This window comes from Ambystoma mexicanum, chromosome 1p (genome assembly GCF_040938575.1).
Source record: "Ambystoma mexicanum isolate Mex_15411 chromosome 1p, UKY_AmexF1_1, whole genome shotgun sequence".
Classification (NCBI taxonomy): Eukaryota; Metazoa; Chordata; class Amphibia; order Caudata; family Ambystomatidae; genus Ambystoma; species Ambystoma mexicanum.
In genome coordinates, this window is record NC_090921.1 from 1,094,110,700 (window position 1) to 1,094,126,232 (window position 15,533).

The following is a 15,533-nucleotide window of genomic DNA, read 5'->3' on the forward strand; positions in this document are numbered from 1 at the left end:
GAATTAAAGGGCAGATTTAAAATTATTTTGTTTCTAGGCTCATCTGTTTAAGGTTATGCCAAAAAACAAATGGATGTGAGACGCTGTGATAAACCTGGGCCTGTTGACCACACTTTTTCCCTGGCTTACTTTTGCAGCCTGCCCGTCACTGTTGTTGGTGTGCATGCTGCCATCTATTTTTGGTTTGTGTGATGCCATCCGTTGTTGTTGTGTGGATGTTTGTGTGTGCATCCATTGGTGTTCCTGACTGTGCATAGAGGGCAGATTGAGAGAAGCCATGCTGTGCGGAGGGCCTTAGCTTGCACAGACATCTTTGGCCTTATATCACACGGCCCGCGGTAGCGGGTTGTGTAGTAATGGTTAAATTGCTAAACCCATAGGAAGACCTCTTTTTCGGCAGCTTATAACTTCGCTCCCCCTGGACGAATCTGCACCAAACTTTGCAAAAAAACTTTTGTTAGATTTCGTGCAGGGGGGGAAAGTTCTAGGGAGAGTCCCAAAAAATAGTTTTTTTTTTCATAGACTGAATGGGCAAAAACTTTGCGCACGGTTACAGGGTGAACGGCTGGACGGATTTGCACCAAATTTGCAGCAGGAGTATGGCTAGGGTCAGAAAGTGTGTTTTTGTGTGTTTGGTGGGAATCCGATCAGTACATTTCTTGCAAACAGCTGAAATGCAAAAAATAGTGATATCTGCGTCCACTCCGCGGACCCATTTCCCTGTTCGCTCCGCGGACAGAAGTGTCATTAGCTTTCGATGCAGCGTGCTGTCAGAGAAGTTTGAACACAGCTGGTGGTTGGCCGGAGGGAAGCGTGCTCTTCGTCACCATTTTTTGACAAACGCTACATGGTGTATCGGAAGACAGTGCGCCGGCAGAAGGGTCTGCAAAATATACCGTATGCCTTGTGTTGTTGGCAAGAAGGGAGGGAAAATGGTGTGGAAGTGAGAAGTGGTTAATGTGACATTTGTAAGGAGGTGGAAGAAGATGGAGGAGTGGCTGCAGTGTTTGATTGATATTGATTGATATTTTATTTCCATCGCACTCATACACAAGTGTTTCAGAGTGCGACCAGGCAGGGAAAGGGAACAGGGGAGAACAAAAACAACGATCTTACTAGGCCCAGTGACATTGAGAAAGTGCAAGTGCAGGGTAGAGGGAGAAGGGGGAGAAGTGCATGGAAGGGGGAACAAAAGGAGAGTGCGGAGCGAGAAGGAAAAAAAAAAAAATAATAATTAGTGCTAGTGCGTATTGCACCAATTCGCGGGTACCTAGACAGGTGAATACTTTGTGTGGTGAGTAGTGGCAGGTGAATTTCAGAAGGGCACTGAATTGCACATGGCATAGGTTGGGTGGTGTCATGTACGGCGTGCAAGCAGTGTTAAGAAACGGCTGCATAGTCCTTTAAGGACGCTGCAACCAGGTGCCTGGAAGTTGGCATGGCAACGTTGGCATCCTCTCAGTGTTTCCTACGGCCGACGCCGGAATCCGCGTAACGCTGTCATGTGACCTTTCCTTTTTAGGCACCGCCTTCACTTCGTATCGGTGCTTCTGATTGAGAATTGGTGGTGCCTTGTACCTTGTGCTTTGTATCCTGTTCCCTTGAACCCCTGTTGCAGTACCCTTCCTCCTCCCCATTCCCTCCTGTGTTCCTGATTGCCTCGTTTCCCCGACCCGGACCGTTACCTGGCCTTGATTCTGGACTGCCTTGTTCTTGTATGCTGCCCCTATCGTGCTTCGACCTCGGATTGCTCACGGACCTCTTTGCCTTCGCCCATTTGTTTTGGTTGCTCTTCGTTTGTCTTCTGGATCCTCACTCACCTGGATTGCGTCTGGGGAATTTTTGGGATTGTTGAAACTTTGGAACTTTTCGAACTTTTGGATTGTTGAAACTTGAAACTTGGACTTCCTTGCTACGTACACTAACTCAAAACTGCCAAGTGTGTATTAGGCGTCCTCGTGCCGGCAGGATAGGTGGTTGGGCTTTTCTTGGATTCTGGATTGTGGATTTCAGATTTGGATTTGTTTCCCTGTCTTTTTCCACCTGACTCTCCCCGGCGTTGATTAAGACAAAAACACAGTAAGCCATAGTCTCGCATGGGAAGGGGGTTGTTATTGGAATTTGACAAACACGTATTGCATTCTTGATCTGTTGTTTTCGGGTCTGGTCAGAAGGGCGGTTGGTTATACATTCTGTGTTGTGTTAACCCCTCACTTGCAGATCAAACGCCTGTCCTGGGCCACTCGTACCACCCTGGCTTCACCGATAACAACTCCTGTGGCACGTGTCATCATCTGGGTCATCTGGGTCTCATCTGGCATCCTTTCTTTCCTCTGATTGATCGCTGTGGTTGTCTATTCCTGGAGCCAGAGGGTTCCATCAGGAGGAAGAACTCATCGGCTACAGGACGTGGGCAATTCGCATCTGACAGGTGGGAGCGCGGGTGGCTGTGGTATGCGGATGATAGCGCTAGTTGGGCACATGGTGGCATGCATGGCTGCATGAAGTTACAGTGGGTCTGTTGAAGGATCAGACTATTGGGTGCATGGCCGAAGACCACCGGCCATGCACTGAAGAGTCTAGGGCTGCAGCTCACCCACCGCAGCAATGCATGTCTGACTGTGCATCCGGTAGAGGGAGGTGCTTGCATAGTGTGGTGTGTGCAGATTGTTTGGAATAGGGCCAATGAGGCAAACAGTATGTGGGTAGGTTGGCAGAGACAACAGTTTGTGAATGGAAGTGGGTACGGCCGTAGTATGTGAATGAAAGTGCACAGGGGTGCAGGACACAGTGTTTTATTTGTACATCATAGTAATTGTTGCAATTTTGTGCTGCATAGCTCCATGGCGGTATGCAGGTTGGGTAGGAGTGCGGGTGGCAGTGCTGTGTTTGTAGATTCTCGTAGTTGGTGACATGTATGGTGGCATTATGTTGCGGTGGATGTGTGCAACACCTAGACTATTGGGTGCATGGCCAAAGGCCATGCACTGAAGAGCCTAGGGCTTCAGCACACCCACGGCACTAATGTATTATTGACTCTGCATCAGTTACAGGGTGGTGACTTCGACACAATGGGTGTGCAGCATATTTCAGACGCAATAGAGCAGCACAAGTGAGCTGCCATGCGTGTATGTTTGGTTTTGCAGGTCAGGTGACTGTTAGTACATGGTAATGTTTTTGATGTGTGGCTGGAGATGCTGCAGTGAAAAGTCACGCAGTGTGGGTACTGGGTGCAGTGTTTGCATGGTGTCAGTATGGTAGAGGGTATGGTTGAAGGGCAGCTTATCTGTGGTTGGATAGTGTGCTGTGTGCAGATTGCTTGGAGTATGGGCAATGTTCTGACTATTTAGTGGTTAGCTTGCCAGTTACACAATACTGTGAGTGGAAGTGGGTAAGACAATAGTATGTGAATGAAAGGGCGTAGGGGGGCTGCGACAGTGTATGTTTGTACATTATGGTAACTGTTGCATTTACCACTGTGTATATGCATTGCGGTGTGGAGGTTGGATAGGAGTGTTTGTTCAGTGGTATGTATGTGCATGGTGCTTCCTGGTGACGTGCGGACATGCATGGTTGCATTACGGTGCAGGGAATGTGTGCAAGGAGAACACCCATTGCAGCAATGCAGGTTTGACAGTGCATTAGGCACAGGGTGGTGATCTTTGGAGAAGGGGTGTGGAGGACATTGTAGACGTGCTACAGCAGCAAAAGTGAGTAGCAAAGCATGTATTGTGTGTTCCATGGTTGTGGTGATGGTTGCAAAATGGTACAATATTTGGTGTACGGCAGGAGATGGTGTAGTGAGAAGTTGTGTAGTGTGGCCACAGGGTGGAGTGTTCATGTAATGTCAGTATGGAAGAGGGTGTGGTTGAAGTGCACCTTATATGTGCTTGGATACTCTGCTGTGTGGAGATTTATTGTAGTAGGCCCAATGTTGTGAAGCCGTTGTGCATAGGTTGCCAGTCACGCAATACTTTGTGAATGGCAGTGGGTTGCGGTGGTGCAGGCTGTGGTATGTTTTTGGAATCTGCCAATTGTGACACGTTTTCGTGAATGGGTGTTTTATGGTGTGGAGGAGGTGGGTAGAAGTGGCGCTACGTATGTTACATTTGTGCCTAATGTTAGGTGCCCACATGGTCGCATGCATGCATCTATAGTGTTGTGGTGGGTGTGGAAAAGGCTGCACTGTTGTGTGCATGGCCAAAGGTGTGCTGTGTCAGTGTACAGGGCCTGGGACTCTGTGTGAAGGACCCTTCAATGGGCCATAGGCAAAAGACAGCCAGCAAAAAGAGAAAACAAACCAAAAGGAAAAGATTCCAGCCTTACAAAAGGCTTTTGTGTCCATTTTGCAGGCGGAAGGGCCTACAAACCACATTTCCCAGCAACTGGCCCACGCGCAAGAACAAAAGCACAGGGCTTGTGCTCAGACGTTCAACCAAAGCAGACGTGTTTTCCGGAGCTCCGAGCACAGGGATCAACACGCGGGGCCAAGCCCCAGAGAACCTCCTTCCAGCCCCCTCGCCTGCAAAAGCTAAGTACTGCCACCATTGGGGAGCCCAAGCAAGCGCAGTGGAACCACGCGCAATGCTGCAGAGCAGCGAACACACAGAGGGCTCAGGACGCAGCAAGGGGCACACGCAGGGGGCACAGCCCATGGTCCTTATGTCCCCCCTGCTCCTGAGAAGCTAAGTTTACTATGCCAAAGCACCCATAGTTGTGACCTTATCTCGCGCGCAGAACCAGTCATGGGCATTAGAGTCGCTAGAGCAGTGCATATAATTTGCATACTTGAGTAGCCACGTGCGGCTTACAAGGGACCCGCGACTAGCCACATGCGGCTCACAAGGAAGCCGCAACCAGCCACGCGTGGCAGACTGCACGAACCATTTCGCCATGTGCTGCAGGCAGCTCTGGGCACACCTACCTGCAACCACGTGTGGTGAACTGCACTAACTGTACCGCGGAGCCTCGTGCGGCCAGAATTCTGCATTTGCATTGTTTAGCCGCTCACGGCTGCATGCGAATTAACACAGAGGCAGCAGTAGACGCTTAGGCTTGCAAGGGTCCAAAGTTCACTCTGGGAGGGTATCACTAACCAAAACTGCATGAGCAATACTTGCCTAGACTTATGCGAGTGTGAAGAAACACGCAGAATAGTAACTCATGCTCTTTTTGCAGCATTTGAACTGCTCCAGACACCGGACGTGAGAGTGCACAGGCAGGAGGCCAGCACTCACCCCAGATATAAGTCTCTTTCAGGCTCTTAAGCCTTGTTGTGTATGTAGTGTGCATTTACATTCAAAGGATCAGTGTGATTAATACTGTTGTTCATCTGTGGTTACCCTGTGTCCCCTTACCTAGCCACCTCCCCTCTCCTAACCCTCTTTCCGGTTACCCTCAGTACCAGTACCTATCCAACCAACGAGTCCCTAGCCCTCTTTCCCCACTGGGGTCTCGGAGGCTTGTGTAAGCATTGTCTTGCAAGCACCCAGACCGCGGAGGAGGTGGTTGGTTTGTGCCACTCCTGTGCCTGGAAGCAGAAGCTGTGACATGCTGGGTGCGCCTCAGGATCTTTGTGGATGCTGCAATCGTGCATTGTTTGGCAGATGTTTGTGGTGGAGGGGCTTTGGAATGAAACAGAACATGTAGTGAGAGTGTGTAACAGTAAATATGGAGTGGTGTACATAAAATGATAGTGTGCAATGCAGAGGGTTTGTATGTGATTGCTGCATGCGTGTTCGAAAAATTTGACTGCACCCAATGGGGGAGTGCAGCAAAAATGTCCATGCAAAGGAAAGAAGTATTGCGTGTGCTTTACTGGGCCGTGTCCCTCACTGTAGATGGGAAAGCGCACGTGCCACAATCTGCCATTATGAACATGGTGGACATGGAAATGGAATTGTGGGAAATAGGCAACTATGTTTTTAGGGTGTGGTTGACAGGAAGGGGCGGTACCACTTCATCCCAATACTGTGTCGTGAGGTTGGTTGAAATGGAGAGACGCACAGTGCTGATCGTCCGTGATACCTTTGTGCGCCATCTGCACAGGTGTTGTGTGCAAAGAGGCGTTGCTGGTAAATTCGGGTTGGAAGGAGTGGACGCTTTCTGTGGCTGTCAGGGTGACTGCAGTTTCGGTGGGATGGGTCGCCTGTGCAGATATGTGGCGTCCGGCACGAACGTTGACTTTGTTGTGGTGCACTATGGAAGTCTACATTTGGGTTACATGTCGTGTGGACATTTGATCCGTCACCTTAAGAGATTGCTGAACGTAGTGATGCAGTGTTTTCCTACTGCCAAGGTCGTTTTCTCATGCATAACACAAAGACGAGTATGGGCCCATGACGCTGTAATTTGTCCGCAGCCAGAGGTTGAAAGGTGTGTTATAAACAAAATTATGCGTGAATTCATGCAGAGTGCTGGCATGTTCTCCACCCACTATGAGATTATGAGGTCGCAAAATATGCAGTGGTTCCGTAGAAATGGCATTTATTTGAGCGCCTTTGGCAATGCCATTTTCTTTTACACTGTGCAAGAAGCATTGGCCAGAATGTGGTAAAAATGTGAGGAGAGAGAAACAGAAACGCATATAAACAGAAAAAACAAAAAGTTGCACGCACATTAAAAAAAAAAAATGAAAAAAACTTTTAAACATCTATGCTGGAAACACAATCCCCTACACAGCTTGATATTGCTTGCCCCGGCACCCCCTCTCTATCATGAAAAGATAGCCTATTCTGCAGCACTTTCAGGATTAGACGTGCCACATACTAGGTAGCCATGTGGATGTATGCGGATGGAGAAATTGTGCATGCTTTAACTGAACTTTGTAGTGGACTGCTTTGGAATGGCATGACACTTGTACTGTAAATGTGTACCAGTACATTTGAAGTGTTGTACAGGAGTGACAGTGTTTGATGATGCCGGTTTCAATGCAATTGGTGGATGCGTGTGTGCCTATTTACGCATAACCCAATGAGGTAGTGCTGCAGAGAAGATAGTGGAAAGGCAAGAAGGAGTGCTCCAGCTTTGCAGGGGTGTGGCCCTCGCGGTACTTTGGGAGGCGCAAGTGCCACAATGTGCCCTTCACATCCTGTTGGCCAATTGACATGGCACTGTGGGGATTATCCAATCAGGTATTGTGGGCGTGGTTAACAGGAAGGGGCGGTGAAACGGTTGGCGATTATACTCTGCGTACTGAGGATGGCTGACATTGTGAACGCATTGTGTTGACTGTAGGTGATTTCTTTGTCATACATCGGCACAACTATGCCCTGGAAAGACACTTTGACGGCAATTTTGCTTTGGAAGGAGTGGACGCATTGTGGAACTCTGTGTACGAGTGCAATGTCGTCGATATGCATGCACTTTGCGAATACATAGCCACTTTTGCTGCAGTAGATGTCGTCATCGACTGCGACGCCATGCATATGGGTTACCTGGCTTGCTTAGATTTGTTCTGCACACTGAGGAGATTGCTGGATGTCGAGAAGACGTTTTTTCCCACCGTCAAGGTGCTTTTACCCTCCATAATACCACGAAGAGTATGGGCCACTGCTCATGGCTTTTGGTCCGAGCCAGACGCAGGAAGGTGTCTCATCAACTGAAGTATGTATACTTTGTCAGCTCGTGCAATGTTCTTCTGCAACAATGACCTCATTAGTTCTGGAAATACTGTGTTTTTCCAAACAAATGGCATTTTGTTGTCACCCATTGACAATGCAGTTTTGGTTGCCTGTGTACAGGATGCAGTGAAGAGTTCAGTGTAGTAATGTGAGCACAAGAAAACAGTAAAGCAAATAAAAACCGAAAAAAAAGCATCACAAACAAACAAACAAAACTAAACAGGCTCTTTGAAGGGCCCCCCCTTATCGCGACCTCCCCCTACCCTGCTTGCAAGTTATTCACCCACGCCCGCACGTAGCACGAAAGGCAGATCGGGGATTTTGCGGGTGGCGGCCATGGAAATGGGACTGTGGGAATTGTCCAATCAGGTGCTTAGGGTCTGCGGCAATAGGAAGAAGGACTCCTGCTTCACTCGGGCCCGGCCATCACCATACTTGAAGAACCGCACGTGCCATATTCGGCGCTTCTGACCATGCTGGCCTATGGAAATGGGACTGCAGGGATTGTCCTATCAGGTGGTCAGGGCGTGCGTCAAAGGGAAGTGCGCCAGTAGGAAGAAGGACTCCTCCAACTTTACTGGGGCGTGGCCCTCGCAGTACTTGGGGAAAGGCACGTGCCACATTCTGCGCTTCTCACCATGTTGGCCAATGGAAATGGGACTCTGGCCTTTGACCAATCAGGTCCTCAGGGTGCACGTCACAGAAAAGAGCACCAATAGGAAGAAAGACTCCTCCTGCTTCACTGGGGCGCAGCACTCGCGGTAATTGGGGAAAGGCACGTGTCACATTCTGCGCTTCTCACCATGGTGGCCAATGGAAATGGGACTGTGGGGAATGTCCAATGAGGTGCTCAGGGTGGTCGTCACAGGAAAGGGTAGCAATCATTTCTCCCATTACTTTGTATAGTGCGGCTGGCAAACATGGCGAGACACATAGTTTTCATCGTGGGTGATGCCTTTGTGGAAGATCTATTCTTGTATGCCCTCAAAGAAGGTTTTACTGGCAATTTCGGTGTGGAGGGAGTGGACGCTTTGTGATGCAGTGTCGAAGCGTGCTGTTTTGGCAGAGTGCTTGTAGAATGTCGACGCATGGCCTCTTCAGCAACTGTACATGTTGTGCACTTTGGAGCATGCTTTTTGGGGTTGCTGCCTTGTTCCCGTGTGGACCGTCAACTGAAGATTATGATGAAAGCAGTGCAGCGCATTATTCCTACTGCCAAGGTGCTTTTCTCATGCATACCCCGAGAATAGTGTGGAAGTATTCCACTGATTCCTATCGCCAGCCAGTGGTCGGAAGGGGTCTCATCATCAGAAGCATGTGTCACTTCTTGAGTGCTGCTGGGATGTTTTCCTGTGAAAATGAGAATATTGGGTCACGATATATACACCTTGTCAAGGCAAATGGTAAATGGCATGTCTTTGTCGACCAGTGGCAATGAAATTTAGTTTCACAATGTACAAGCTGCACTGACGATCCTATTGTAAGAATGTGAGCTGACGTTGAAAACACATTTTTACCCATACAAACCGCCCAAAAAGGTGTTAGTATCGAAGCACTTTAAAAAAAAAAGGCTCTTTTAAGAGCTGCCACAATTAACGACGTCCCCTACCCTGGTTGAAAGTTATTCTCCCAATCCAGCGCATGCACAGCATGAAAAGTCTGCAAATATCAAGATAGTTGCAGGGTGGCACCTGTTGGCTATGCCCCTTTTGTAGATGACGGCCATAGAAATGGGCCTGTACACACTACGGGATTGGTGAATAAGATTTCTGGGTGTGGTGTATGCATACACTGTGGTGCACAGTGTACTTGTCGACAGAAATGTAGAGAGTGCAGTTATGGCTGTGTGTATCACGAGGCAAAGCATGCGGGTTGTAGGGGAGTGCAAAATACATTGACAGAAAGTGAATGGAAAGTACTGTCCAGTGGCTGCTCATTTTGGAATCTATCATGTGGATGTGTAGTGCTATGGAGTACCGAGATTTTGGTCTGTGTGACACTTTGGTGACACGCAAACATGCCGATTTCATTGTAGTTCATTGTGGAGGGAAAATTGCACAGCATGTGACACGAGTTTCAGTGCCGTTTGCGATGAAGGAGGCACTTGCCCAGGTTGTGCGTTTGTTTCCGATCTCTTGCATAACTTTGTATCGCATTATGCAGACACTGATGTGGCTGTATCATTTCCTATTTGGTCTGCAAATGCAGAAAGCACGGTACATTGCGAAGCAGTGAATTTGTGCCTTTGCATGACATGTGCCAATGGCGTACTTCCCACATGGGAATATGACATTTCACAGCACTAACATTTTTCCCCTGCTGTACCGTTCATCTTACTATACCTTGGCAGACTTGAGTGTAAGTTTCCCTTTATAAGGAAGCAGGAAGTAAACCTAATGTCCAGTTTCGAGCAGCTGACCACCACAGTGCTGTTTTTTCGCGTTGTCCTGAGCAGGCGAGGCTCTTGTTTTTGAAGCCAGCATTCATGGTAAGCTAACTTAGGACCCCTTTCCCTAGACGAATTCTGATGCCAAGTAAAGGGAAAAGTCTATTGACTATCCTTTTCTCTCTTTCCCCGACTTCCTTTTTTAGTGAATTGCTGTTGGGCAAATTTGGCAGTGGGGAAGTATGTGTGTCTTATTCCGCTGGACACTTATTGAAGGTAAAATGACTTTTGTGCAAAAATCAATACTAGCACTTAAAAGATTGAAAACATAACGGTACAACACCGTTTTTGCTAACTAGAGACATATTATGGTATAACACCGCTATTGTTAACTAGAGACAAACCATGTTTCAACCAACATTCACTATTACTATTACACTTACAGGAATTATATTTAGCAGAATACTTTGCCCTTGAGGTGGAGCTATAAATATTTCACTCACTTACTGAACGTTAGTGAGAAGACACAGTGGGAAACCACGGGAATCGGACATTTTTGCAAAGCTGCAAAAAGAAAACTTTTTTCAAAATGGACGTTTAAAGGTACAAATTAGATTGCCTTGATTTATAGATATCCTTAATGCCTTTTTCCTTTTCTATTGTGCACCTTTGGGGGCTTACATTTGCTTGAGCTGACAGGAATGTACTGTAAGGGGGTTTCTATTTTGAAGACAGTTGGGGACTGAGTGGCCCATTTTCACAATGGTAATTCATTTACCCCTGATTTGTGCATAAGGAGGTTAACTAACCCCGAGCATCCTGGGTTTGAGGTTACTACAAAATTTGAGTTTGCTCCCCATTTATGAAATAACGGTAGCATACTGAGGAAGTTCAAAGATTGTGTTTTTTAACAATGTTGTTTGTCTATGCTTTTAAGCATTATTTAATGTTTTAAATCATGGTGGTGGTGTTGTTTTATATTTTGTAGCACTGATAAAGCCTTTGAATAAGTCTACTAATCCTGAAGAAGATGTTGACCAATGGTTCTGTAAAACCTGGCCAATTGATGTCAAGTCGAAACTATACAAAGGGAAATCCAATGATGAGAGGAATACTACTAGAATAATCTTGGATACTTGTAGTTGATACATCATGGTGGACTGTCAAAGTAGGAATATTACTACTGCAAAAGTTATTTAGAATGTCTTTATACAAACCAGATTTGCCTGTGAAGATGAATGGCAGAATGGTCTGTTAGTGATAGATACATATGCGAAATGTTTACACAAAAATGCGCTATTTGCACAAAAAAACATTTGTTTATAAAAAATATATGTTTATTGGAAATGAATTGTTGTCTTATAATTGTTCAACAATGATGTATTTTATGATATTGTAACAGAATAAAATGATATATTTTTAATAAGAACACATTCTCTGGTCCTCAGCATGCGTTTTCTGAAACACATTTATTGAGTTTTTCAGCACATAGGGCATACTATTTGTTTAGTACATCTTACTATACCTGCCATCCCGATTTCTGTACACCCAATCCAAATTGTCTTGGTCCCCTTCTTGAAAGTAGTGAAACACTTTTGTAGTAAGTGTTGCGCACTGACACTCTTCAAAACGCTCTGCAACACCCAAAGAAACCTCTTTCTACCGCGACCCCCTTTGCAACGCCTTGAACTACAGTGTTTTCCACAGTGGCACGCCTCTCGCCCTGCATCCGTTCATTGGCAATTGCATTGTTCCTCTGTAAAAGGTGCTTTCTTTACTTCCCTTTTTTCCTTCCCCACTTCATTTCCACTTATTATGGTTTTCTGACACACTCCACAGAAGGAACGGCAGGAAAGGGCTGGGACAGAAGGGGCAGCACCTGCTGGGATAAGGGTCTGCAGGCCATAGGGGACGCGAGGAGAGACAGAATTATTGGGTGGCCCTCAACTACATAGGCGCCAGTCATTGCAATGCTCCCGGCAGGACCCTTTCCACGCACTTCCAAGTACCTTCCCTCTGTAGAGTAGCGCGTTGCAGTACATGCACAATACAATGCCCTTTGCCGGGTAAGGGTCTGTAGCACGGCATATGGTTTGCTAGGATGCTTTACAGCTCCGCTGCCCTACAGGAGAGCCCCTCTTGTTGCCTGCAGCAGATGTGGCAAATGCTGTACATGAAATAACCCTATGTAATTGTTGGAAGGGCGGAAAACTGCGCACTGGTCCCTTATGCTCTCCTTTCAGTTGTCGTCACATGCAGTACTAACACTTCTTGCTGTGCCATTAATCTTAGGGGTAGCATTCACGGAGATGCATACATTGTGGAATACAAGAATGTTTACACCAACGGGAAACAGTTAATTACGTGGAGCAGGAACACATTTATTCTGTGTGACCCATGCAGTTAGAGTCATTTTCTAACCACTACTAAGATTGTTTGCGCTCTGCATATTCTGCTGTTTGCTTACTTGCCTTTACATGCACTAGTATGTGCGTAAACAAGCTGCCATTTTGCAGACTCACTACAAACTGTCCCACCTGCACTTACATATTTTCTTCAACTGTACGACCTGAAGGCGACCTCTTCACACTTTGTCACACTGCTCAGTGCAGACATGCTGTGTCTGTTTGACGGGTCATGGAAAGGCAAGCAGCACACCAATCAAATTAACGTGATATTCACGCCCATGTGACACTGCAGGTTGCTGTTCCTGCCTTACCAGTGGCCGTCATACAGTCAGGCGTACTTTAGCCACACATCGGTAGGTTTGCAGAGCCACCCACGTAGTCAGCAGGAATACTTGAAATGCAGTAGCCTACTGTATGAATCAGTAAGGCTGGCGACAGGGGCGGTGTTACCAGCACACAGTGGATTACCTATGCATGGGTATAGGTGTGGAATGGATACACGTGCCCTTCTAACAACTATTTAAAAGTGCATTGGAAGATGTGGACATGCGGCCACTAATGGAATCCTACGGATACTTGCAGCGTGATTGCACATACGCCGACCAGGTGCAGTCTCCCTAGGAAATGTCCCTATTGCTCATCTGTAGTCATAACGGCCAGTACTGTATGGCACACATTCACCATGTAACGTTAACACAAAAAGAGAACCTACTCAAACACTCACCAACATTTACCATGTACATCTGTAATTGCTAAGATACACCAACACTATTCGGAAAAGGAAGGGGTAGCGCAAATGGATACATACACCAGACAATTTGGCCTTTCCACATGTTCATCATGAGGACAGCCAAGGATTTAGTAACAAACCGTTGTTAACGGGACGTTATTGTTCCATTGCAGTACCATACAGCTATCATCTTTACAGAAAACAGTATGCTAAAGCAACGTTCAGGCTACAGTGTGCTACTAAAAACCTATGAAATTCACTAACAAAAACACTGTTAAAGGGATGTTATGGTTAAGTTGCACTAGTAAAAAAACCTAAGAAATTCAATGGAAAAACGTTCCTACAGGGACGTTATGGTTACAGGTAAAACCAAAACAAACCACAAATGAGCCAGTTATGGTAAAATACGTAACCATAGCTCGCGCTACCACTGTGCACTGCAAGGACTAACACCTATGACCTCAAAGATGACATCACAAATTGATTTGTTTCTCTCAAAACTGTAATGCTGCACTATTTTCGTAGAAAACAAAATAAGGAATGGTGCATCTCAAAAGATATAATCACATTTTATTTAGGTAAAAACTGCACTGCAGTCGGCTTCTTTCAAGTTCTGCTTTGTTGATCCTTCCACTTTTTTCCATACCCAATTTTTGTACAACATTATTTATATACAAGTAACGATCAGCTTTCCCAGAACTATACTTGATGACATGAGCTAATGGGTGTATCCTCCATCAGATGTCTTAGTTAAGTGAAACAAAGCATGTTGAACAAATTAACAATAAAGAAATATATTATTAAGCACTGAAGCACAATCAAGAAATACAAAAACTGAGTTTAGAATCTGGAGTGTAAAGTATAGTTTTATTACAATCTGATTGGAGCAGACGGTATTAACTGAGTAAAGGATCTATTTTCGGGTGTTGCCTTCTTCTCCCGCTCTCAGTGCACCATCGCAGTAGGAATTTCAGCTTTCCTTGCAACCATAGCACAGTATTTCTCTGGGAGGCCTGCAAGTCTGCAAGTAAGAAAAGAGACAAGTAAGTAAGAGGCAAATGTAAAAAGAAACACAGGGCTAACACTTTTACTAAGGATGTGGTGTTTGAAATTCTTATGGCCTGATTATGAGTTTGGTGGATTTCCCGAAAGTCATTTACCGTTATCTCTTGCAGCAGTTACTGGGCCCGTATGGAGACTTTTCTGCTATTCCCCATTTTGTGTCCAAAAAGACTACATGTCGCTTGGTAATTAAACTATGTGCTAACTACAGTAATTCTTTTGTGTGGAGGTAATTACCCCAGCACAAAAGAAGGCGGAAATAAGAGTTTCATAAACAAAGATTGGAATCTGGAAGAGTGGCAAAATACCCGGTAATGGTACTTGCCAAATGTTTTAACAGTTCCAGCAAATTCGTATTCAAGCTCTTCATTTTATTTTTTCTCTTGAGCAGAGGTGATAAATGTGCTGTAGTGTACTGAGAAAATTGGAGAGAGGAGTAGGAGAGCATTACAAAAAGTTGAAAGGGTCTCAGGAGGGATGAGAAGTAGTTTTGTATCCTCAATAAAAGTCAAAAAGCTGTGACTTCTGTTCCTAGGCATGCTGGAGGAGGGCCGAACACAACTAGAATTCATGAATGCCCTAAGTGCCTTCATATGAGTCTGCCAGTATGGCCCCCCTGGAAAGAATCTCACCCCACAATCCCCATCAGAGGCACTCAGAACTGCTAATGATGTATCCTGTCCCACATTACCACAGACATTTCCCAGAATTAAAGCACTTTCATTGCTTTCTCCCGGTACATAAAGGAACTGAGGGAGAGATTGCGAATGCCAGGAACAACCCCCAGGGAGAATATTGCCTCAGAATGCTTATAAGTGGCACTCTAAGCCAAGCTACTGGAGCAGCCTGTCCCACATGACCAGGACACAGAAGCACCAGGGTCATGCATCCAGGCAGGTTGCCAGATGAAGGCAAAGGGCAATTGACCAACGGTGTCACCGGTTTTCCTGTTCGGCTAGTCGTCTTCCTTGCCTTTTGTCACAAGATGGCAGCCATCTTTACTTCATAAGATACTCTGATCTCTAACTTCACCACACACAACACCCTTATACCAAAATCCGCCCTTCTTATAATTAAACTGAACTCTACCCACTCTCTACCTAATCCAGCTGCCCTCCACTACCCTGTTATTTAAGTGTGTTGGTCGGTATACAACTCTTACTTAGCAGCATGGGATTTCATTCTACTGGTAGTGGCAGGTTATTTGCTAATTAAGGTGTTCGCTACCGCATGTTTGCTAACTGTGGTGGTCTCTACCGCCCTACTAACCAATCTCATTAGTCATCTACCGGATGAGTACACTTTCTCTAAAATCCCTTCTCCCC

General features: G+C 46.1%; 1 protein-coding gene across 1 annotated transcript in view; it reads right to left on the bottom strand.

The window, feature by feature from the left end:
* Positions 1 to 13,994: 13,994 nt before the first annotated feature.
* Positions 13,995 to 15,533, bottom strand: part of CFAP45 (cilia and flagella associated protein 45) — a 368,333-nt gene continuing 366,794 nt past the window's right edge. The window contains exon 12 of the mRNA XM_069604692.1: positions 13,995 to 14,167. Within this exon, the coding sequence (XP_069460793.1) occupies positions 14,092 to 14,167 (76 nt within the window). The 3' untranslated portion in view covers positions 13,995 to 14,091. The remainder of the gene's footprint in view (positions 14,168 to 15,533) is intronic.